Source organism: Felis catus, chromosome F1 (assembly GCF_018350175.1).
Source record: "Felis catus isolate Fca126 chromosome F1, F.catus_Fca126_mat1.0, whole genome shotgun sequence".
In the NCBI taxonomy this organism is placed as follows: Eukaryota; Metazoa; Chordata; class Mammalia; order Carnivora; family Felidae; genus Felis; species Felis catus.
The window spans coordinates 43393790-43417578 of NC_058384.1; the positions used below are offsets into that span (position 1 = coordinate 43393790).

Genomic DNA, 23789 nt, shown 5'->3' on the forward strand with positions numbered 1-23789 from the left:
ACTGACAACAATTTTTCTGCTGAATTTTGTGTATTTTTATGCATGCCAGCTTGCTGGCCAGTCTGCAACCTCCTTGAGGCTGGGATCTTAAGTGTGGCACCAGGGACACAGCAGTTCTGTCCTCCACAGAGCTTAGCCCACAATAGGGCTGGATTCCAGAATTGAATGAATAAGTGAGCACAGCCAACTCCATAGCTGAACTCCATGCTTCTTGAGGGGGAAAGACGCTCCCTTCTATTTTGCCAGCGTCACCCAGGGTCTCGCCCAGAGCCCCAGCACTCGGTAGGACCTCCGGGGTGCCAGACCGAAACACCCCCGTTGTAAGCCTATGCACCTTCTTGTTTGCTCTCACATCTTGACCGGTCTTTGCCTTGCCTCCTCCCGCTTCTGTCCCAGACCCAGTGACTGTGCCTGCCCCCCCACCGGATGCAAAGAGGAGACACTAAGGTCCAGATGCTCTACCCCAACAGGACAGGTGTGCCATGCAGCCGGCCAGGACTGGGGATGTTCGGGGGAGGGGGGTGTCGGGAGCAGCGAATGCCAGCTGCAGCTTGGGCAGGGGGGAGGGAGCCCGCCTGAGCCGGAGCCAGCCGGCTGCCGGCCTGCACTTTGTCCTTATCCTCTTTCATCCCGGCCCGCTGAGCCCGGGAGTTTCTCAATGGAGCTGGCGTTTGGGGAATGCTCCGCAGGGGGCCGAGAGGGCTGGCCTACGAGGGGGGCATTCCAAGCATTCTTTATGTCCCGGCGGAGTCTGGCGGTGGGGGCCAGAGGGGTAGCAGCCGCGCAGCACTGGAGGAAAGGGGGTTTCTCTGGAGGGAGAGAATAAAGGCAGAGGGGTGGTCTTTAAGCTTGGGGCGGGGGACAGAGGTGGCTGGGGGAGGGGTGGGAGCAGGGCTGTATGATGCAGCAGACTCAGCCCTTCCCTTAGGGCTGAAGTCGAAGAGGAAGAGCAAAGTGGGAACCTCCGTCCAGGGCTCTCCCACCTGTGTGCTCCACAGGCTAGAACCCCGGACGGCCGCAGCACGGGAGCCTTTTGGAACTAAGAGCTGGGCTTTGTTGTTGCGTTTTGCTTTTCTTTTTCTTTTTTTAATTAAAAAAAAAATTATTTATTTTTGAGAGACAGTGAGAACAGGGGAAGAAAAGAGAGAGAGGGAGACGCAGAATACGAAGCAGGCTCCAGGCTCCAAGTTGTCAGCACAGAGTCCGACTCGGGTCTCGATCCCACGAACCGTGAGATCATGACCTGAGCCGAAGCCGGTTAGAAGTCGGATGCTCAACCGACTGAGCCACCCAGGCGCCCCTGTGTTTTGCTTTTTTTTAAGCAGGTGCCCCAGTTCCCGCCTTTGACAGCCCAGGGGAAATGTGGGTTAAGAGAAGGCTCGAAGGCCTGCACCCCACCTGCCCAAACAGAACAACAGAGGCTATCTTCCAACCACGGTTCTGGTTTTAATGCAGGGGTTCTTTCTAGCCACAGTGGAAGGGAAGAGGGACCATCAGGTAGACAGAATCAGGGCATGGTGGGAGGGAGCCAGAGACCCCCTCCCGGACAGTGCAGTGGGACATGTGATTGATCCCCTCCCCCCATGATCAGTAGGGAATCACTGCAAAAATATCTCCCTGTTCACAAAACTTAGGCATCACAGTGGACTTCCCCAGAACATAGTATTCACATTATTGAAAAGAGCTAGATTCACTTTTTTAAAAACACAGGGCTGAACACATAAAAATAAATAAGGGCATCCCAGGGTCCGGAAAGCCCAGAGCAATAGACACTCCATTCTCAGCAGCAGGAGCAGCTTGGAGGCCAGAGAGGTTCAGAGTCTTCGAGGTCCAAGGTGGGGTCCAGGGGAATCTGGGCCCCTTGAGATGAAGTCCGATAGCAGCAGCCTGAGCCTTTTTGAGTCTTTTAGATCCCTAGCAGCGACTCCAGGAGGCTTGGGCCCGGTTTGGAGGACGGGAAAGAGGAGAAAACCTTCGAGGAGATAAAGGTTGGGTTCTCTTACTGTTGAGATAAATAAGGAAGGGTACACGGTAGGAGACCATTCCCAGGACACCCCAGGCACATTGCGGGGGCGCCACATTCCAGTTTTAGTGGTTGATGGGGATGGGACCTGTATCTGAGGAGTTTCCATCCCCACCTTAGCAGGAAGTCACCGCGCACAAAACTTACTGCAAGAAAGGAGACTGGCACTGAGAGAGTGTTCTTTCCTGGTGTCTGTGGCCCTACTGTGTGAACCAGAAGCGGGCAACCCGGACTCTCGGCCACAGGCCTTCCCCTCCTCCCTCTACTAGCTTCCCCTCTACTCTCTTCTCTGCTCCACAGGGCCAAAGACTTGGAACCCTCAATGCACTTGACTTGCCCACTTCCCGTCCAGCCCTCTCTAGGGCTCAAGTGCAAACCACCTCAGCCTTCCTGGCCGGGATACTAGTCTTAGGAGGCAGGGGCGGTGGTGGTCTCCCCTCAGGGTGCAGCTGCATTTTAGAGCCTACCCAGGATGGGGCGGCGCCCCCCCCCACCCTCAGCTGAGCTTTGAGCAGACCCCCAGTGCCTGTCGGTAGGCCTCTGTCACCTCCTGGCAGTCGGTCAGGGAAAAGCAGCTATCCCCCAGGGGGTCCTGCCACCAGCGCCTCAGGCCTCTGCTTCCAGGGCCCTCTGCGGGGGGCTCCTCAAGCCCCATGAGGTTGTCCACAGACACACAGCCCCGCAGCAGGGGCTCGGGGAGCCGTTCAGGCAAGTCCAGCTGGTCAAATGACTCAGAGGACAGGATGCTGTCCTCACTCATAGCCCCGGAGGGGCGGCTGGCCCGGGCCAGAGGGTGAGGGGAGGCCAGTTCATCCAAGGAGCCGAAGGTGGAGGGGGTTGGGAGCTCCAGGGCTGTGCGGGAGAACTTGCCGTTGTGTTTGAGGATGCCTTTGCGATGGAGGGGCAGCCCTGAGGCCTGGGGGGGCTTCTGCTCCTCAGAGTCCCCACTCACAAACACATCGCCGGCGTCCAGGAGCTCCCCAGATTCACTGGGTTCCGGAGAGGAGTAGTAGCCAGATTCCCGCTGCCGAGACTTCTTGAGGATGCCCTTCTTGGGGAGCAGGGGGGCAGCCTGCCCTGGGCTCGCAGGGCCCAGGCTGGGCTCGGGGTCTGCCCTTGCCCCTTCTGACAAGGTTGGTGCCTTCTTCTTGAGAATGCCCTTCGGCAGCTTGAGGTTGCCCCTGCCGGGGCGGAGAGAGGGATCGTCAGCCAGGTCCCCCTGGCGAGACTGGGCCACGTCGTTCTCTTTGCGGGACTTCTTGAGCGAATGCTGGCGCTCCAGGCCTGGGGCGACGCTCCCGCCTCCAGGCGCGTGCTGCTTGAAGAAACTGCAGACCTTGGCCCCATTCTCCAGGAGCGGGCGAGAGGACCGCCGCAGCCAGTCAGCCATGGAGGCCCGGCCAGAGTCGCTGCCAGGGTGCCCGCCCTCGTGCAGAGCCTCCTGCTCCCCCACGCGGGTGGCGTAGCCCCAGTTGACCCACCAGTGACTGGCCACATCCTCCAGGGTGGCTCGGCGGGTGGGGTTCACCATCAACAACCACCGGATCAGGCCACAGGCGTCTGGAAGGCAAGAGACAGGGGCTTCAGGCTGGCAGCCACGAGAACGGGCACCCCGCGGCCCCGCTCACTGGTTACCCCCATTTGGGCTAAGGCTTCTCAGTCCTGTGTCAGATATGTGCACTCCCACCTGGGCTCCGTACGCGCCACAGCCCACATGGCTCCCCACAGCCTCCAGCTTTCAGGGGTTGACTCTGCCCATTTCTTCTTCCATCCCTCGACCCCCCAGGACCCCGGCCCCTTCTTAAAAAAAATTTTTTTTTAATATTTATTTATTTTTGAGAGAGACTGTGTGTGTGTGTGTGTGTGTGTGTGTGTGTGAGCAGGGGAGGGACAGAGAGAGAGGGAGACTCAGAATCCAAAGCAGGCTCCAGGCTCTGAGCTGTCGGCACAGGGCCCGACGCGGGGCTCGAACTCACGGACCGTGAGATCATGACCGGAGCCGAAGTCGGACGCTTAACCGACTGAGCCACCCAGGCGCCCCCTGGCCCCTTCTTTAGCCTTGTTGTAAGTTAGCGTATTCTCCTTCTCTGGGCTGAATGCGACCCTGAGGGTAGAGACTGTGCTCAAGAGGAAACCAAGGTTCTCACACCCTGCTTCCTGCCTTCTCCACTGGGTGTGAAAGGACAAAGAGACTTCCAAGGATGAGGACTCAAGCAGGTGGAAATGAGGAAACTGCAGCAAAGACGGTCCAAGTTCAACCACCAGAAGCCCTTCCCAAATAGGATATAGCATCTCACAAAGGAGAGAAGAGATACCCCTTCCTTCTCGGAGGTCACAGACCCTGGAGGCAGAGAGACGACAGCAGGAGGGGGTGGTGAGGAGCTACCCCCATCGACAGTGGGTCATCTTCTTTACTTCCCTGCCCCCACTTGGTTCCTGCCTCAGGAGCTAGGGAAGGACACACGGGGCCTGGATGAGAACACCCACGCCTCTCACTCACCAGAGGGTTTAAGCGGCTCCCTGTAGGACCCGTTGCTGATCTGTTTCACCAGTGTCTTATGGTCCTGCCCATCAAAGGGCATGGTGCCATGGACCAGGATGTACAGAAGGACACCCAAGGACCAGCTGTCCACCTGAGGGAGGGCGGGCGAGAGACAGGGAGAGTGTCAGCAAGGATGCCCGCATGCCCCAGGCTGGCGGGCTTGGGGCGACACCAGAGAAGAAAGGGGTACACGCTGGAGAACTCAGGGGCTGGGGCACCTGAGGACCACCTCCTTTTAGTAGTACCCAGGAGCAAAGCTGGTGACACTGTAGAAGGGACTGAGGTTCGTGAGGAAAGGTGTGGTCAATTGCCTGCCCTTGGGAGGGGCAGCCACAGACCAGAGCAGTGGTGAGGTCACCCTTCTGGGCTAGGATGGGGTGGTTGTGAGAGCGCCCGCCTCTCCAGGGAGTCTGGGTGGGTGCCAGGAAAGAGAATGGGAACCCGGAGGGTGAGGGGGCACAGAACCAGACCAGGGGTCAGGAGACATAAGTTCTTGTCCCAGTTTTACTGCTCTTGTGAGGACCTGGCAAGTCACTGAAGGGCAGGGGGCTGAGCTTTGGGCTCTGGAAGGAGGGAAGAAGCTGGAAAGCTAGCCCACCCCTCTCAGGGGATCTAGAGCCACAGGGGGTGCCGAGGCAGGCCGTGGGTGGAGAGTAGAGACTCACCTCTGGGCCCGTGTAGGGTTTCCCGTTGACGATCTCAGGTGAGGCGTACAGGGGGCTCCCACAGAACGTCTGCAGGAACTCGCCCTGGCGGTAGAGGTTGGAGAGCCCAAAGTCTGCAATCTGTAGGGTCGGGTCAAACACAGGTGGGGGTCATACCAAGGCCTGGATTGTTCTGCAGCTCTTAGCCTGCCCCTCTCCCGATCCTAGGGAAACCCCGGCCCTCTCAGGAGGAAAGCGTGCCCATGCCCCCTGCCCCCTGAGCACAGCTCAGGCCCTGCAAGAGACAGCCTTGCGGAGGTCATGTCCATGAGGAATGCCTAGGTGTGTGGGGTCTCCAGGGTCCTCAATGTTCCCCAGGCCCCCTTTGCTCATGCTGTACCCCACTCCAGGGATGCACTCTCCTGCCTATAGACATCCTCCTGACCCGGCAAGCCCACCTCCCCTGACACCTCCTTTTCGCACAAAGCCCAATGGCTGGCTGTAGTCCCTGCTCATCAGTCTTCCTCCTCATACTGTCCTGTCAGTATGTCCCCCGTGCTCACCTCCTTCTGCCCCTCCCCCTCCTGCAGCTCTTCGCACAGGTGTGACCCATGGATGGGACTCAACAGACAACTACTAACTGAAGGAAGGGTCTACCAGATGTACGGAGAGAATCAACTTCTCATGCCAACGCCATGGCCCTCAGAAGCAAGCCAGCCCCATCAGTGACTACCACGTGAGGCCTGGCCTGCCCTTCCTAACAGAGGGCTCATCTCTGCCCAGATCCGGGCGGGAACATAGTGGCAGGAGCCTGGGGTCAGCCCAGTAGAGCTAAGAAGCAAGAGCGAAGTCAGAACAAAGATCAGAGCTCAGGAAAAGGAATCTTCTCCCAGGACTCCCTGAGCCATCTGATACTGCGGGCTTGAGAGGCCCCAAGCCCGTCTTCTTACTTCCCAGGGAGACCCTTTCCCCTAACTGTCCTCAGATACAAGCAGAGGCCAATGCCCTGCTTCTCCTGGCCGCTTCACCCCCAGCAGAGGGTCATGTGTGCCCAGGGTGGGGAGGGGCTGTTTATGAAGCTCTGGTTCCTTCATTTATAGTTTTATTGGCCTCTTATCGAGCAGTTACCATTTGAAGCCCATAAAGACGCAGATGATTGGTACAGATGGGAAGGTTCGTGCCTGTCTGGTTACGTGAGTTTACTGGCTCTGGCTCCCCTCCCCCTGCTTAGCATCAAAGAAAGCCCCACCCGGCTCCAGGAATTGGCTGGGTAAGGGGAATGAACTCAGTGCCAGGGTGCTTCGGGGCATGAGTTCGAGGGTCACGGAAGGGAAGGGACTGTGTCCTGGGTTCAGGAAGATTCTGAGGAGTGTCCGAGTGCAGGATCAAAGCCCTCCCAGGTACCTGCAGGGGTCAGCCCTTGCCATTTCCCCCTTCTAGCCCCGCGAGCTGAGCTTATCTCATCAGCATGAACCTCTCAGACCTAAGCTTAACCACTCAGGCATGGGAATTCAGAAGCTACAGGGGCAGAAAGCTGGTGCCGGGATGCGTGGTCTATGGAGAAAAGTACCAAAGCGCTACCCAACTGCGACAGATTAATGTGCGTGTGCATGTGCACATGCGTGTGGGTGCAGGCAGGTGGGGAGAACTCGGGCTGTGACCCTCTCTCCCGGCCAGTCCCAAGGTTATGTGCAAAGGCTGATCCTGGATCTCGACTCCAGTTAGCCTTGTGGACGTCAAGAGCACTGGCTGAGGAGTCAGAAGACTTTGGTTCTAGCCCAGGCTCAGCCACTCCCTTGCCATGGGATCTTGAGTAAGTCACCGCTTATCTTGAGGCCTCAGTTTTTCATCCATAAAAAGAGGTACTGGAAAGGATGACGGCTGAGTTCTCTACTGCTACCAACATCTAAGTCTCAGCTTTGCTCAACTCCTTCTAGAGTCCCCTAAGCACTTGGAGATAAACACTCGGCAGAAAGGCTGTGGTGGGGCAGGGAAGCTGCTGGAAACAAGTAGCAGGGCTCACCTTAATATTTCCATTGGCATCTAAGAGGATATTCTCCAGCTTGAGATCACGGTGGACAACCCCATTCTGAAAGAGAAAGGGCAGAAGGATGGTCAGGGAGAGGTCGCCACGGAGGCACAGGACGACACGAAGGCCTCGCCTGGAAAGTGAGGTAAACACAAAGGGGGCCGAGTTGGGGGAGCACAGGCAGGCGAGGGATACCCGTCTCACTGGAACACAGCGCAACAGACACAGGCCCCTCCACTCCCGAGGGAGTCAGCCAGAGACGCCAACATCCCCGAGGCCCAGGGTCCAGATGGAATTTTGCCTCTGTTTCTGTCTCCCTGCGGGATCCTGGAGGGGTCATGGAATCTCTCTGGCTCAAACCAGCCCTGGAGAACCGGCAGGAGGTCGCTCACCTGGTGGCAATAGTGCACGGCCGAGACGATCTGCCGGAAGAAATGGCGGGCGTCCTGCTCGCTGAGCCGCTGCCGCTCACTGATGTAGTCGTACAGGTCGCCCCGGCTGGCGTACTCCATGACGATCACGATCTTGCTGCTGTTCTCAAACACTGGGGCAGAGCAAGGCAGGAACGTGAGGTCCCTCCAGAGTACACTGTTCCCCACTGGAGGGGTGGGGGGTCACACACGCCTCCCTGGCCCCAAACCAGACAGGACCTTTGTCCAGGGATGTCTGCCAACGGGACGGGACAGTGGCAGGTAAGAGCAGGAAAAGGGGCCTCTAAAACTCCCACCATCTTCCAGGAACCACGAGGTAAGGCCAAGGGAACTGGCTTAGCCTCCATCTCTTGGGAAGTTCAGGCTTTGGAGGAATCTTAAAACTACCCTGCAAATTTCCCAGGAAGGCAGGAATCAATGGATGAGAATGAAAAGTCAGGCTCTCTGCCTCAAAATCTGGTACTGTTTGGCCTTATGACCACGGGCAAATCTCTTCTAGATACATCAGTAAGAATACAGGTTTGGGGTTTGAATCCTGGCCCCATCACTTATTAGCGGGGTGACTTTGGCCAGTTTTTCAACCAGGGTGCCTCGATTTCCTCATCTGAAGAGTAGGATATAATGGCAACCTCACAGGACTGGGTAAGAAATAGATGAAAGTCAGTGATAGCTCTGGGGCTGGCTGAGCAGGCGGGCGTAGGATCTGATATAGAAACAAACACTCGATAAATCGTACCTACTGTCATAGTTACGATCAGTATCCTCGCGCATAAACTTGAAAAATAATTCCCATAATAATGTTTGCCTTGAGGGTCAGAAGAGGGATAAAAAGGGATAGGAAGGTGGCTTGTGAACTACACAGTACCATGGAAAGCGGAGATAAGATATCTATTACCCTCAGCATCTTTGACTTCCTGGCAATCAGCCTCCCCCAAGCTCACGTGCCACTCAGGCTTTGCCCTGGCTCTAGCCGCCTGGAAAGGGAGGGAAGGACTGGTTCACCAAACTGGCCCTTTGGCTGGGTATGTGTCAGAGCATGTATGTCCGTGACATTGCATCTTTGTGTCGAACGAGTCCTAGGAGTTTGGCTTGCTCAGCCAGCCCCAGAGGCACTGTTGTCTAGCCTGTGACAAGGAGCTGAGAGAGCAGGCTTCTCCCAAGAGGGATCCCAGGTGCCAGGCTATTGGATACATGGCCAGGAGCCAGCAGGATTGTGCTCTTTTTCCACTCCCACATGAGTGCGTGGACCTGACGCATGGTGGCCCAATCTCCCGGGGCCGGGGGCGGTACCTAGATGAGATCCTACTGCTGTGGTTCTCCATATGTCTGTAAGGGTGCGTACAATCTTTGTGTCATGAAACTGGAGGTCAAGAGCCAGCCAGAGTACATCCTGGAGAGCAGCTAGATTCCAAAGACTGGAGCCTTCCCCTGGTTCACATCTCCCGAAGATTGGCAGGGGACGAATGGGGTGGAGGGGCCTGCCTGTCACACAGTAACTGTGACACCCCTACAATCGCAGAATCTGAGGTGCAGGCAAGTCCACAGCCTAAGCTTCAAGACTCAGTTCCCAGACGTAGCTGGAGGTATGGGTGTGGGGGAGAATTCACACACACACACTCTCTCTGCCCAATCACCAAGCTCAACCTGGCTTAACCAATACTCTGTCATCTACCCACTCTTCCCTGGGGGAAATACAGAGAGATACAATTAGCCTTCTCAACCATTTGCCAGGGATCCCTGTGGGACAGGCTCAGGCCACGGGGCCATGTCGGTGGCTCTGCTCTTAGTCTTTCCACGAACAGAACCCAAGAGAGGAGACTTCTGTCTTACTTCCCACCAGGAATATTCAGACAGAGGGCAAAGCCGCAGGCTTCCCTTCCTCCCTCCCTCCCTCCCGCTGCTACTGTTATGGCTGGTTTCTCATCTAACCGATATTATGTAAAGGCTGGAAGCAGACAGGTGTGTGTGGGAGGGTGCTCCCCCTCTTTTACTCATCACTCTCTCTTGCTCACTTTGTTGTCTGGGTCACAGGGAGCAGGGCAGATGGAGTAGAAAGCCGGCACTGATGTCAGAGCAAGAGGAGGCTAAGAAAGATGAGAAAAGGTAGGAGCCGGCCCCATGGCAGGAATGGTTCAAAGCCCAGGTCAGATTCTAGGAGGCCGGCTCTTGGGACGTGTGAAGGATAACACCCACGCACCCGAGACAGGTGCAGGTCTCTCCGTTCGTTCCAGCCTCCCCCAGGACGCTAAGGATCTCATCGGGTTGGGGAGGTAGTGTTCAGTTATGGAAAACCTAAGAATAACAAGAAAGCCTACGGTCCACGGAGTTCCTCCCGTGAGCTAAATACACAGTGACATTTAATTTGATCTTTGCAACTACCCTGTGATGTAGGTGGGACTGTCTCGGTCTACACATGAGGAACTGAGGTCCACCCAGAGCCTAATTAAATTAGTTGCCCAAAGTCATAGAGCTGGGTTTCAAATCCACCTTTTGTCCAACTCTAAAATCTGGGTCTTTTCCACTTCTTTGTGTCCTGTTCTGACTGCTCCTACACACACACACACACACACACACACACACACTGCTTTGAATGCCCTGCCTCTGTACCTTCGTGGATGGCAATGATGTGGGGGTGGTTGAGTGATGACATGATCTCAATCTCTCGCCGAATGTGCATCAAGTCTTGCTCATCTTTGATTCTGTCTTTCCGGATTGACTTGATGGCCACCTGGGAACAGAGAATGCAGGAGACTGAGGAGAAGGTTTTGGCAGATAAAGGCATCCGTGGATATTCCGGGAGTGCTGCCCCTGGCCACCTGCCGCTGCTAGAAGTCCACAGCGTGCACCCAGGGAAACCATTCCATCCCTCACCAGGGCAGGTGACAGAGAGGCTGGAGAGCACCTTCCCTAGAGAAGGTTTAAACCTGGGTCGGGTGCAGTCTACACAGCAGGGAGGCGCAGGGGCCAATGACCTCACCCAGAGTCCACAGATGAACAAGGAAAGTACAGCCTGCATCTGTAAGGCCCATGCTTTGTGATTTACAAAGCAAATTTACCATACGGCGCCATGATTACGATGGGGCTGGTTTTGCTCAGCACTGGATCCCTGAGGCCACGCGTCGTGCCTGGCACACAGTAGGCACCGAATAAGTGTGTGTTGCATTAGTAAGTACACTGGCCCTCCCAACAGTCCTGAGAGGCAGGCACAGAGTTTCATCGTCCTCATATATAGGTGGAGAAAACCGGTACCCAGAGAGGTGAAATGACCCGTTCAAAGTCATATTAGTTACTAACGGGCATAAACACGAATGAACTTTGAAACCATAATGCTAAGTGAAAGAAGCCAGACACACAAGTGCAAATGTTCAATTCTCCTTATACGAGGTAACCAGAATAGGCACGCGCACAGGACAGCAAGTAGACTAGAGATTACCAGGGTGGGGGATGGCAGAGGTCGGGGTAGAGGTGGGGGAGGCCGGGAGCTTATTGTTTAATGTGTCCGAAGCTTCTGTCTGGGGTGATGAAAAGATTTTGGAAACGGATAATGCTGATGGCTGCACAACACTGTCATTGTGCCTAACAGGTCACTGAGCTGCAAATTATATGTTCTGTATATTTTTCCACGCACACACAAAAATTATCAAAAAAACACCCATCCCTTCAGTCGAGGGCAGGAATGTCCCTCTCCTAGCAACAAACAAACAAGACGGAGTCCTCTGGTCTTGGCTATCTCCGCTGCAAAGGTGAAAACACCATATAAGGAGTCAGCCCTCGGGCTGGTAAGTGCGGTGGGTTCAGGAAGGGCGAGGCAACAGGAAATGGAGAAAGAAGTGCCAGATGCCATCGCTGGTAAGCAGGACTCTTAGCCGCTGAGGAGTCTCTGTCCTTTCCCTGCTCTGTTCCACTCAGCAGCCGCAGGGACAGAAAGAGGAGAGGGACAAGGGCCCTTCCGTGTGTGCAGATGGCTCGGGCCTGGGGAGCGCCAGGGGAGTGGGGGGGGGGGGAGACCTCCTCCGGGCTCTTGTCGCTGTCCCCAAGGGAGCAAGTCCCGCCCCCGCTCCGGGCCTGGGTTTTCTTTTCTGTGACACACAGGCTGAACTAAGAAGTGTGAGGTGCGTTCCTGCTCTCAAGCTGTGAGATGAGCTGTCCAAACGTGGTTGGGGAAGGTGCGGGGGGAGTGGTGGTGGCTCGGGCGCTGGGCAGGGGCCCGGGAGGGCTGTCACGGGGCTAGTCAGCTCTTGACAAGTCCTGTCCCAGGACACCAATGGTAAATTCAGGACTTCCTTTTCGGCGGGGGGGGGGGGGGGGGGGGGGAGGTGGACACGTTGTGAAAAAATCTGGAGGCACAGACCGAGGTAAACTGCTCCCCATTCAATTTCCCGGGAGGGTTCGCCTCCCCTCAAGGTTCAAAAGGAGACAGGGAGAAAAAGGAAACCAAGCTCCAGGGGAGGGGCCTCTAATCCACCCTTTCACAGGGCTCTGGAGGCAGACAATGGCTTCCGGCTCGCAGGGACAGTGGCCGAGCGGGCCTGCGCTCCCCATCGGACAAGAATGCGGAACAGCCTTAATCCCATAAGGGGAGCTGCGCACAATGGCCAGGCGCGGTCACCCCGGCAACGGGCCAGGGATGGCGTGCCCTCCGCCCCTCTCCTCCCCTGGAGCTGCATCCTTGAAAGAGGGGAGGCCCAGCTCTTGTGCCCTCCCGGAGCAGAGCAGGGAGGACAATGGCAGCAGGAGGGACCTGTCGCCAGGGAGCCTCGTCCCCAAGATACCGGAGAGGCCCCCCCGCTGCAGCTGCCGGGGACAGGGCTGCACCTCAGCGCCTTTCTTGGCGACCCGCCCCCGCTTCTGCTCCAAACCACCCTGATGAGCCAAGCAGAAAAATCTCTGGCTGAGAATTGAACGGAGGGGTGGGGATGGGGAGGTGAGGGCCTGAATCCTCCTCCAACTATGAGGAGTCAACTTGCAGAATCATTCTTGCACACCCTTCTCTCCATACCCCTTTCTCTCCCTGAAGGGGAGATTTTACGGACTAGTTCTTTTCTAAACTTCCTTGTTTTAAAAATCAGACAGTAGATAAAAGTCGTATGAGCTCTTCAGATAAAGGGCCTTAAGTATTGTGTTAATAGACAGTAAAAGAAAAATCACATAAAAGTCACACAACTAGATAATGAAACAAATAGTTGAGAGCTTAAGATGCACATATATGTAAGAACTAGGCATATTACAACTGTACACACAAACCTGTACAAGGAAATAAATCATTACAGGCTTGGCGGGGGGAGAGATCTAACAAAGATAAAGCCTAAAAGAAATGAGGTTCCCGGGGCGCCTGGGTGGCTCAGTCGGTTGAGCATCCGACTTGGTCTCAGGTCATGATCTCAAGGTTCGTGAGTTCGAGCCCCACGTCGGGCTCTGGACTGACAGCTCAGAGCCTGGAGCCCGTTTCAGATTCTGTGTCTCCCTGTGTCTGCCCCTCCGCTGCTCTCACTCCGTCTCTTGCATTGTCTCAAAAATAAATAAACATTAAAAAACCTTTTTTAAAAGAAATGAGGTCCCCCCCCCAAAAAAAAGGGGTCTGAGCAGCGGTAGGAATCCCTGAGTGGATAGAGAACACAGAAGTTGAGCCCTAAGATCCATTTCTTTCAACTCTGGAAGTCTAGGATTCCAACTCAGAGTTGTTCATCCTCAGTGAACAGTTCCATTCTTCCGCAAGCCCACTCGGGCCTCGAGGGCCAGGTCAAAGACCCCCGCGACACCCCCACATCCCTCCACCTCAAGTTATCCCCTTTAGGTCCTAGGAGACTACAGCTTGGTTAGCACTTCTTATGAAGGAAACAAGGTAAGTCATCAGGCCTCCAAGCAGAGCGATGTGTCACTGCCCTGGTAGGGCTGGGCCACTCTTCCCCAACCTATCCCTGCCCCACAGGACAGGCCCCTAGCCATGTGCTGTCTAGCTTGTCACAGTAAAGAAGATACAGCAACAGCTCAGGCCTAGAAGGAGCTTGGCATCCAGAAAGCGTTCAACAACTGTTTACTGGTGAACATAAATCACAAATAAATAGTTATTGGCTAAGTCATCAGGCTGATCCCTGACTGATGTGACCAGTGCCCAGATAGGATTTTCTGCCCTTCTTCCATGGGTGGAGAGTCAGTCTCAGTTACAAGGGCTAATTTGAGGGACCTTTGTTCTGATCTGCAAGTTGGTTGAGCAACCATTCTCTAGAATGAAAACAAACTAGAGCCAAGGAGGAGGGTAACAATTGCTGAACGGATCACCCAGAGGTAGGCAGGCCACGTGCCTGGAGATAATCCTGGTTCATCCTGGTATAATTATTAATAGAGCCCCTTTTACACCCAAAGTACCTGAGTTTAGATGACATGTTATGTCGCCACCCTACTCAGAGGGGGCAGGAAACCCAGGCGCAACAATTATGTGATAATGTAAATGTGAGTGCCAGCTCAGGTATCTGATCCTTATTTGTCCCTATGGCACCACGCAACTCAAGACAAGTCACTTAAATGAGCTGGTTAACTAGTGTGGCTAGTTTTAATGTCCTCATCTGAAAAATGAAAGGGCATTTATTTATTCCTCAAACATCTGCTAAGAATTACTATGTGCCTGGTGCTATGCTAGGTGTTAGAGATTTAGACAAAACATGGATAGTCCCTACACCAAGGCCCTCAGCCCAAGGGGAGGACTGGTAATTAAATCCATGCCAGTCGAATGTGACAAACAGGACAGTTGAGGTCCCTGCCTGCCCAGGGGCTCCAGGAGTGCAGACAAGAGTTTTCTTTGCCTGGGGGAACAGGGAAAACCATCTCTGGGAGAAAACTTTGTTTTCGCTCTTAAAGGATGAGTGGGGTTTGCCAAGCCAGGGGGAGCAGGGGGTGGTAAGGTAGGGAGGGGCAACAGAGCATTATAGGCAGAGAGAAAGGTTTGTGCAAAGGCCAGAAAGAAAGGAACCATTCATGAATTGGTACATCAGGACTTCTAAGCTCCCTTCCAAATTGTAGCATTTTCCGCTAAGGTTCTTCAGAAATGGGTCACTGGCTACTATGCCAGGAAGGTTCTGGCCAAAGATTGTTGTAACGGGTTTATTTCGATGCCCTAGGCTAGATCTATGTGAATCTGCCTGGGCAAAAAGTCCTATAGATGCTGGCCCACATTGCGAAGGGAGCAGGACTTATTCCCCACCCCCCACCCCATTTTGCAAATGGCAAACACTGAAGTCCAAAAAGGCACACTGCTCTTCCAAGGTTCCCTGACGCACCGAGGCGGGATTACAGTGCAAGATGGAAGTGTTGCCTGCAGAAGCCGCCTTCTCGGAAGACAAAATTTCCCTGCAGGTGCCCTGCCCTGCCTCTAGCTCCCTGCTTCCCACCCCTGGAGAAGGGAATGCCTCGCACCTTGCCTTGGGCCTGTGCAGCGCCACCAGCAGCCCCGTCCCACTTAGAGACACACAGACCTGCCGGGGACATGCGAGTTGGGGCTCTGGTGGTTAAGCACCGCCTCCCCTGCAGGAACCCAGATCAGGAATAATCTGGATGTAGGAGAGGATGGCTGAAAGGCCTTAGAAAAAGAAGATGTGCAGGTGCTGGTCCCCGGTTCCGGGAGAAAGGATGCAAGCTGGGCATCTCCGGTCATGGCTATCACTAGGAGTTGGAGCCAAGATCCTCGACTCCTCTCTGGCCTTGCACGGAGCAGCTGCCATCTGGGAGGTGGGGCAAGGAGCTGGAGGATGACCTATTTAGATAACGGAGGGGAGGTTAGGCCGGGCTGGGCTGGCCTGAGCAGAGTGGGGATGGGTCTGGGGGTGGCTCACCATCTCACCAAGCCTGCCAGAGAACCAGGAAGGGAGCAGGAAAGGGCTCCAGGAACGAAGGGAGCCTGAGCCGCCTCCCCTGAACCCCATGCCGCGCCCGCCCCCTCCTCGCCACCCTCCTGCCCAACTCTGCCAGGTTGCCAGGCAAGGCGCTTCCCTACTCAGCCCTCTTGTGTGGTTTGGCCAAAGCCCAAGGACAAGAGTCGCCTGCAGCCGGAGCCTCCCTCCCTGCTGCCGAGCAGGGAGGTGCAGGAGAAGCTGGGAGGGCAGCGTCACGCAGAAGAGGCCTTTGGCAGCCGGCCAGGCAGAGCCTTCCTCTGGGAGCTGGGGCTAAAGGAGAGGACTCTGAACAAAGCAAAGACCAAAGTAGTTTGGCTTAGGAAAGCTCAGCACAACCCCTTCTCTCGCTCAGGGCAGGACAGACCCAGGATGGGGTATCCCAGGAGAGGGGAGGGCCAAGCAAAGCCAGCCTGGCTGGGAGAATGACACTGTGTGTGTGTCAGCTGCCGTGCTGAGCATTTTACATACATTATCTCATGTAATCTTCTGAGAACTCCACGAGGCAGGAATTATTATAATCCCCGCTACAGGGTCTGATTCCTTCATTGGCAGATGAGGAAACGGAGATGCAGAGAGGTCACATAGCTGGGAAGCGAGAGAGTCCGAATTGGAGCCCTTACGGTCTGAGTCTGAGCTGCCCAGCCTTCCCGACGAGGTAAAAACCAGGAATGTAGAGTGGTCCACCCATTCGGGATCCCTCGACATAGTCAGCATGTGTGGGGGTGGGAGTTAGTCGCCAGTGACTGTTCCCACCCTCAGCACTGCCTGGAGCTTTGGGAAAGGTGGCCCGGGCTAGCTGTTGGAATGACAAAGCACACGGAGGGAAGCCCGGGCTCAGCTCAAGGCAACTCCAAGTCCAAGACGCCTTGTTGGTCATCCATGGCCTGGGGTGGTCAAGTCAGGAGCCCGCGTCGCCGGCATGCCATTAACCAGCCACAGGACAAACCCCATCGTCTCTCTAGGTCTCAGTTTCCCCAACTGTCAATGAAGGAATCAGACCAGCCCAGTCATTTGCAAACATTTTGAAACGCCCTGCAGCAGTCCAATATATAGAAGACACAGAAGCATCTCTGTCCCAGATCGCTATCCACTTGGACTCCCCTAATGCTCCTCGTGGCACCCCTTGGAGAGAAGACTGCCATGCAGATCACCCCAAAGGCTCTACCATTCCAGGGACCCACAGCAGGTGTTTTTCTTTTGAGGGGAGGGGTGGTAAGGGGAACTGGGAGAGTCACAGGAGGAAATGTCATTTGGATACCAGGAATGTGGTCAGAGACTAGAAGATCCAGGGCAAATATTTGTTTTTCCTTTGATGCCCTCCTGGAGTAGCCATTAGTCCTGCCCACCCACCCCTTCCTCTGGAGGGTCCCATCTGGCCCCTGATAATCTCATCTAAGTAGGCTGGGAAGGGGAAGTATGCTAGAAAGGTAGAGAGAATATTGGGATGGGAGTCACCCAGCAGGCTTTTCTCTGAATCCAGTCCCCACCAACAGCCTCTGTTGAATTGCCTCAGTTCAATGAACTGAGCCATTCCGGTGTCCTTCTCCCTCACAGAAGATCCTGAGGCCCCAGGTCAGTCTCAGTCTCTCTCTCTCTCTCTCTCTCTCTCTCTCTCTCTTTTAATGTTTATTTACTTTTGAGAGAGAGAGAGAGAGAGAGACAGAGCATGAGTGGGGGAGGGGTAGAGAGAGAGGGAGACCCAGAATCCGAAGCAGGCTCCAGGGTCTGAGCTGTCAGCACAGAGCCCCACGCGGGGCTCGAACTCACGAACTGTGAGATCATGACCTGAGCCAAAGTCGGACGCTCAATCGACTGAGCCACCCAGGCGCCCCAAGGTCAGTCTCTCTTAAGGGAGGACAGTGAAGAGGCAGGGATGGGGGTGCAGTGGGGAAGACAGCTCCTCTCCAGAACTGAGAAATCACTAGCACAGCAGGCAGCTCTCCTCCAAGGAAGAGGGAGACCCTGAGCACATTCCCAGTAGAAGTACAAAGTGGTCTGTCCATTAGGGAAGTTTAGGGCAGACCCCGTTCCTACTGACCTTGGGCCCCTGCGGGAGGCCAGGGAGTACCTTCTGAATTCTCTCTGTTCTGATGTCATAAGGGCTGGAATCCCTGCTTCAGCCAATGAGGTTTGAAAACTGAAAGCTGGTTTATCTCATTCCAGAATCAATGACATCAATCTCTCTCTCTCTCTCTCTCTCTCTCTCTCTCTCTCTCTCACACACACACACACACACACACACAGGTGCACATACAGTGACCCAGGTCAAGAGTCTGATGGGATCTCAACTTCAATCTCAGTTTCCCAGTTTCTGGGCCACCCCAGTCCCCCAGCCCAGCCTGTCTTTCAACAAGAGGCACATGCTACGAGCAGCTATTTTTTCCAGCTGAGCGCCTGACAAAGCCTGAGCCCAGTAGTCTCAAGCCTGGAGCCTCACCGGGCCCTCACACTTTATAGAAAGAGAAAGAGAAAAGGAAAGCCAGGAAGTACATGATTGCCCAATAGCTGTAACCTGGCAGCAGGCAACTGGGGACAGTGCCAGGCCCTAGCAGGAAAAACATACTTGGTCCTATTGATGAGGCCACAATCCACTCCCTTTCTCCAGCATCCACCCTCCTTCACCAATGAAATGACTTCTTGAATTTCAAACCAGTTACTGGCTGCAAAAGCAAACAATCTGGGGAGGTGACTGCTCCCACAGCCAATAGGGTAAACCACGGACACACAGACAAACACACACACATGCATGTCTCATACCCAGTACCCACTGGAAGGTGGCAAAACAGTCAGTCCCTAGATCACCTGCCCTAAAAACCTTGCTAGAAATGCAAGTTATCTGGCCCCGTCCTAGACCTCTGGAATAAAATCCTCTGCAAGTGGAACCAAAGAATAAGTATTTTAAAAGAAGCACTCCAGGTGATTCCTATGCATGTTAAGTGCAAGTTTGTTAACTCACTTTTGGCAAATTTGCTACCCTTTCAGGGCTTGCCTTTCCGGATATAAGTATCAGTTCTGACTGCAGTTTCTATGTATCAGGATCAATTTAAATTCACGTCTGTATCTCATTCAATTCTAATAGCAACTTGTGAGGGAGGCTGCGGGGTTTTGTTTGTTTTTGCAGAAGGGGAAACTGAGTATAGAGATAAGTTGCTCAAGGTCCCACAGATTACTACTATTTCTATTGCCTATACCCGCCCCTCTCGTAAATTAACTAGACAGGTTTCTGAAAAGGCCTCTCACCCAAAGGTATCTTGGGGCACAGTAGACTTTGCACCAGAGCCTTGTTTCACATTTCCCAGAATGAAAAACGCATCCTAATGAAACTCTGAGTCAATTTTAGAGCTGGAAAGGACCGAAGTGTCAAGCATACTTCCCACCCACCCCATTGCAGAACCCCACGGTATGCTGTGCTGCCAGATTATAAGAACTGAGTTGAGAAACTGGACCTCATACATTCATTCAACCACACACTCATTTACTAAACCCATCCTATGATCTGGCACCGTCTACTTCCTCTTCCCATTCCACTCTTTTGGACAGTCTGCTCCAAGTAAAATTCAACGTAAGTCTCATCTTCTTTGGGGAGTTTTCTCATCTCAAGACAGGGCACTATCCCTAGGCACCCTGCCTCAACCGTCCTCCTCACTTCCTGGGCGATCATCGTATGCTGGCTAGTGTTGGGATCCCCAGGTCTACGACCATTGTCCCTACAATCACGGGCAGACATATCTGCAATGGATACCCCAGGCCCCCGCCCCCACTACACGCGCGCGCGCGCGCGCGCGCGCGCAACCTCAGCATGGCCAAGACTAAATGCTGGCCATCCCCCCGCCCCGAGGAAGGCACTAGCCCCTGGCCCAGCCTCCATCCCTCACCGCCCGCGGACAAGTCCCAAGCCCGCCCGCCCGGCCGCGCCGCGAGAGGGAGCCGCACTTACCAAGCGCCCCGAGCTCTCCCGCGCCTTCTTCACCTTCCCGTAGGTTCCCTTGCCCAGGGTCTCCAGGAACTCATAGCGGTGGCGCAGGTTGTGCTTGTGGTGGTGCCGCTTCACTGCCTGCTTCTTCATCTGGGGCTTGGGCGACTTGATGAGCCTGTCGGGCAGGGGCCGGGCAAGCTCGGTGGCCGGGGCGGTGGCGGCCGAAGGAGCCGGGCCGGGCCGCCGGGGGAAAGCCAACGGCTCCATGGCGGCCGGATGGTGAGCGAGGGCGGAGGGGGAACGTGCTGCGAGGGGAGAGGTAGAGCCCGGGGCACACGTCCCGCACCAGGGCTGGGAACTCACAGCAGCAGCAGAACGCGCGGCAAGTCGCCGCGTTCCAAGTTGTTATAAACGCTTCGAGCCGGAGGCCCTGGCCACGCCCCCCCGCGCGTCCATTGGCCTGCTCGCCGGCTGTGCGTGACCAGGACGTCCCGCATTGGCTCTCCCGGGCCTCCGGCCCCGGCTCCTCCCCCAGTCGAGGCCGGGAAAGGTGTCAAGGGAGCCCCGCCCACCTGGGCCCCGGAGGGACACGCACCGGGGATAGGGGACATCAGTGGGTACTACTGGGATCTGGAACTTTTGAAGGGCCCTGGAACTGCTCTTGCTTCCGAGTGGCACCCTGTCCTAGTTACAGCCACCTGTTGTCCTTCCACTGTACTGTGTTCTCTGTGACGAAGGGGCAATCTGACAGTTCTAGATGTCACCAAAGTATTTCTCCATCTGAGTACTTTGCATCTCTCAAGCCAAAAGTCTATGAAGTCACTGGATCACTTCTTTAAGACTATAAGGGGGGAAGGGGGAATGGAGAGGGATGGAGACTGAATCCAGCCAAGTGGGAGGGCTAGTGGAGAGCTGTTCCAGGGTTCTCACTTCACCTGTCTTCAGTTAGATCTACCTTGATTGGATCCCAGAAACGTGGTTCTGGAAAGTTCCTATCTCTTCATCAAAGAACGCTTCTAGGGTTGAGTGGCTCCCTCAAGATGTAGAGGAATTTTTGAAGTTTTGGAAGGAGTTGGAGCAGACAAAGGGAAACACCCATCCATTAAAAAATGCATTACAATCCTATTATTTCACTTGTGTCCCCTAAATCTGTGTATAGCTGTCCCCTCAAAGTTTTCCTCTCTGTGATTTCAGAGCCAGGAGGACGGTTGGTAGGTCATGAGATTTGGCTTGGTATTTAAGGCCTGGAGCACTGTCATTTACAAAGAAACGAAACTATCCATAGTCTGTCCTCCTTCCTCTAGATGCGAAGAGTAATAGGGAGAAAGAGACATTTCCCCTTGTGTCTTCACGCTAACTCCAGTTTTTTGTGGGTCCAGTTTTGAAGTGGGTCTTATTTTGCCAAAGGCCATCCAGCCGGTGAGAGTATGGTAGAGCTGGGATTCAGACCCCCAGGAGGATTGTGTCTCCAGCTGTGTATTCAGGACATCAAGATCAAGATCAAGATCAAGATCAAGAAGGACTACATCCTCAGTGACTGAATTTTGCATTTAGTGTCTGCCCACTTTCCTATTTCCACTGATCCTTTGATCCTTTCTAGTGTGTGTTAGGGATGGAGAATACATCCTTTGTTAGCTAGAGAGGATCCACTTAGGCAGGAAACCAACCTCCCTTCCCCCAAATCTGGAGGGCCATGGGAGGTGGTAGCCAGTTTAGTATTCTTCCCTCTGCCAGCCTCCCTTCTTGCTCTGAATCATCTGAGAAATGAGAACAAGGCCCAGGTAACAGTTCCCTTGACCTGTGTCCCCTGAGATCTCCATCCATCCTGGGGGCCCAGCTAGCTGGGGCCTCTTAGAGTTCTTAAGAGGAAGCACAGGTAGTAGTAGAGGGTGAACAGGGCCGAGTACTGGAAGACCTGGGTTCTAGTCCTGCTGACATCAACCAGTTCTGTGACCTTTTACTAATCACAGTAATCAGTCATTCTACAAATAAGGGGGCCCACTATGTGCTGGGCCTATGGATATACATGATGGTGACAAGGCGTACATGGTTTCTGCCCTCAGAGAATTCTCAGTCTAGTGAGAAATAAACAAGCAAATCCTAGCCAGAGGAAGATGTGTTCAAGATGGGAGAAGAACGGAATGCCCTTGGGGTGTATAACAGGAGGGAGCCCCTAGCCTGGACAGGAGGAGGTCAGTCAGAGGCAGCTTTCAGAGACAGGGCCTTTTAAGCTGAGACCTGAAGAGTGGGAGACGGCCAGATGAATCAACATCTCCTCATAAATAAGGTGAAAGAATCATACAGACGAGCCTAAGTGTCCCTTGCAGGCTTAATCTAGATTCCTATGAATTCTTCCAGATATGCCCAAGACTGCTAGTGCACGGCTGGGCCCCCCAAAAGGCACTCAATGGATGCTTATGAACCAAAGAACATACACGCAATGTGATTCAGAGACTAAAGTGAAAGCATCTATAGATGATTGATTTTCCTCCATCACCGCTGAACTGGCCATGGCCGTGGGGAGTCGATCTCCTGCGCCTCCTGGGCCCTCCCCACCCCACTTCAGCTTCCTTTGACCAGAATGTGAATCCCTCTTTAGGGGGCAAGCCAGGCATGATCAAAGACCCCAGAGGAAAGAGATCTGCCCTGTTCCAGCCAGGTGCAGCCTGATGGCCCCTGGGGGACTACAAGACAGCAGTGATGAGCGGACCTGGCTGCTGTCTGTCCACAGAGACAGGCCAAGCAGGCAGACGCAGACTCAGACAGAACCGGAACAGTTTGCGACTCAGAAATGAGCTTCACCGCTGAAACTCAACTCTCAGATTCCTTAAAGGGAGACCTGGTCGGTCGCAGCAGAGTGAGAATTCCCTGACAGGGAATCTGATTATGTCAGGGGCCTCGGCTGCTGCAGATTTTTAGGACATTCCTGGGTCATGTGCTCGGACGTGGCTGGAAAGCTGGGCTGAGCTAGGCCATGTCAGTCCTGCTTCCCCACCATCCCATCCTGGGAAGGGGAAGCCTATCCACCTACCCCCACATCCTGTCACTGATCACTGTCTGAAGGGCTCTGGGGAAAACCGTTCTTTGGGCCTACTAGATGCCACAGTGGGCAAGCAATTAGAAACAAGGGTCTGTGCCAGTCCAGACACACTTTACAACCTGTGTGCGTGCGTGTCTGTGTGAGTCTAGACTAGTAAAAGCAGGTGTTAATGTGGCTCAGAGTGAGGACTTCTGTGGGGTGTGGAGGGCAGGGTGCTGGTGGGAGAGCAGGTGAGGGACACCAAGGCCATGTTTTGGGGGTGAGGGGTGAAGCATTTCTTTTGAAAAAGAAACACATCTAAGATGAGCCTTGGGGTGGGGGGGGGGTGACTAAGAATTAGCTCTCTGCTCCCAGGAAGTATACAGTTTAGTAAAAGAAATAAGATAAATGCACAATTTCTTGTATAACCCGAGGCAGATGGTGGGAAGGTGCAAGGTGCCATGTGAGGCTGAAAGCGTGGGTCTTACTCTGGCTCAGGGGTTTGAGGGAGGGCCTCACAGGGGGTCAGGTGGGCCTGGAAGGAAGAAGTATGAGGAACAGCCTTCAGGGATGGGGTCAGGGTAAACGATTGGAGGAGATACTGAGTGTGTTGGGGGGGAAGGGGGGGTGCGGGAGGGGGGAGGGCGGGGAAGGAGAGTAGAAAAGGACCAGCCAAGCACTCTCTGGATCTGATGAGCTTTAGGGGGACTCCCAGGCCCTAGAGCATCTCCTCCCTTGGGCTTTATCTCAGTTTTGATGTCTGAGCCCATCTTTCCTTTTCTTTGGAAAAGAGCTACTGCAGGCTGGAGGGCCCAGCTCATCATGCCCTTCCAGCCTGAGACCCCAACCATTATATTTTCTTCCCCCGGAGCTCTGAGGACAGGTTACAGCGCTCAGTCACCCCCAGGTAGTGGACAATCTGGCTTTGAAGGTGCCGACCTTCCCCTCTCAGGGGCTGGTGGAACTGTCTGGATAGGAACTGTGTGTTAGAAGTGGCCCTCCAAGATCAGGAGGCGAGAGTCCAAAGAGAGGGTTGTAAATTCTGGAAGTGGCTGACAAGTTAGGATCCCTGACTCAATGCTGCTCTCTTCTGACCAGCCTAAGCCTAGCAAGCTTTATGGGATGCCCAAAGCTGTGACCACAAGCTTTGTTCTGCTTAGATAATTGTTCCTGCAATGAGCCAATCACTCGTTCGTTCATTCATTCCCTCATTCATTCATTCCACAAATATGTACTGAGCGACGACAATAATAGGTATGAGAATATCTAACATTTATTGAGCCAGCCCTGGTTCTGAAT

General features: G+C 54.4%; 1 protein-coding gene across 4 annotated transcripts; it reads right to left on the reverse strand.

Annotated features, from left to right (window-relative positions):
• Positions 1–1426: 1426 nt before the first annotated feature.
• On the reverse strand, positions 1427–19892 carry NUAK2 (NUAK family kinase 2). Of its 4 annotated transcripts, none has more exons than XM_045048818.1 (8): positions 19493–19892; positions 10277–10397; positions 7631–7782; positions 7233–7298; positions 5231–5350; positions 4524–4656; positions 2571–3583; positions 1427–1972 (listed from the first exon to the last, which is right to left on the reverse strand). In XM_045048818.1, exons 1-8 carry the CDS (start codon positions 19736–19738, stop codon positions 1907–1909), a joined length of 1917 nt encoding a protein of 638 aa, XP_044904753.1. In that variant the 5' UTR covers positions 19739–19892; the 3' UTR covers positions 1427–1906. The 4 variants fall into 4 exon arrangements, with proteins under 4 accessions (XP_044904753.1, XP_019677673.1, XP_044904754.1 ...); XM_019822114.2 differs by having other exon boundaries at positions 2894–3583; positions 19493–19891; XM_045048819.1 differs by lacking the exon at positions 19493–19892 and adding an exon at positions 17594–18920.
• Between the last annotated feature and the right edge of the window lie 3897 nt (positions 19893–23789).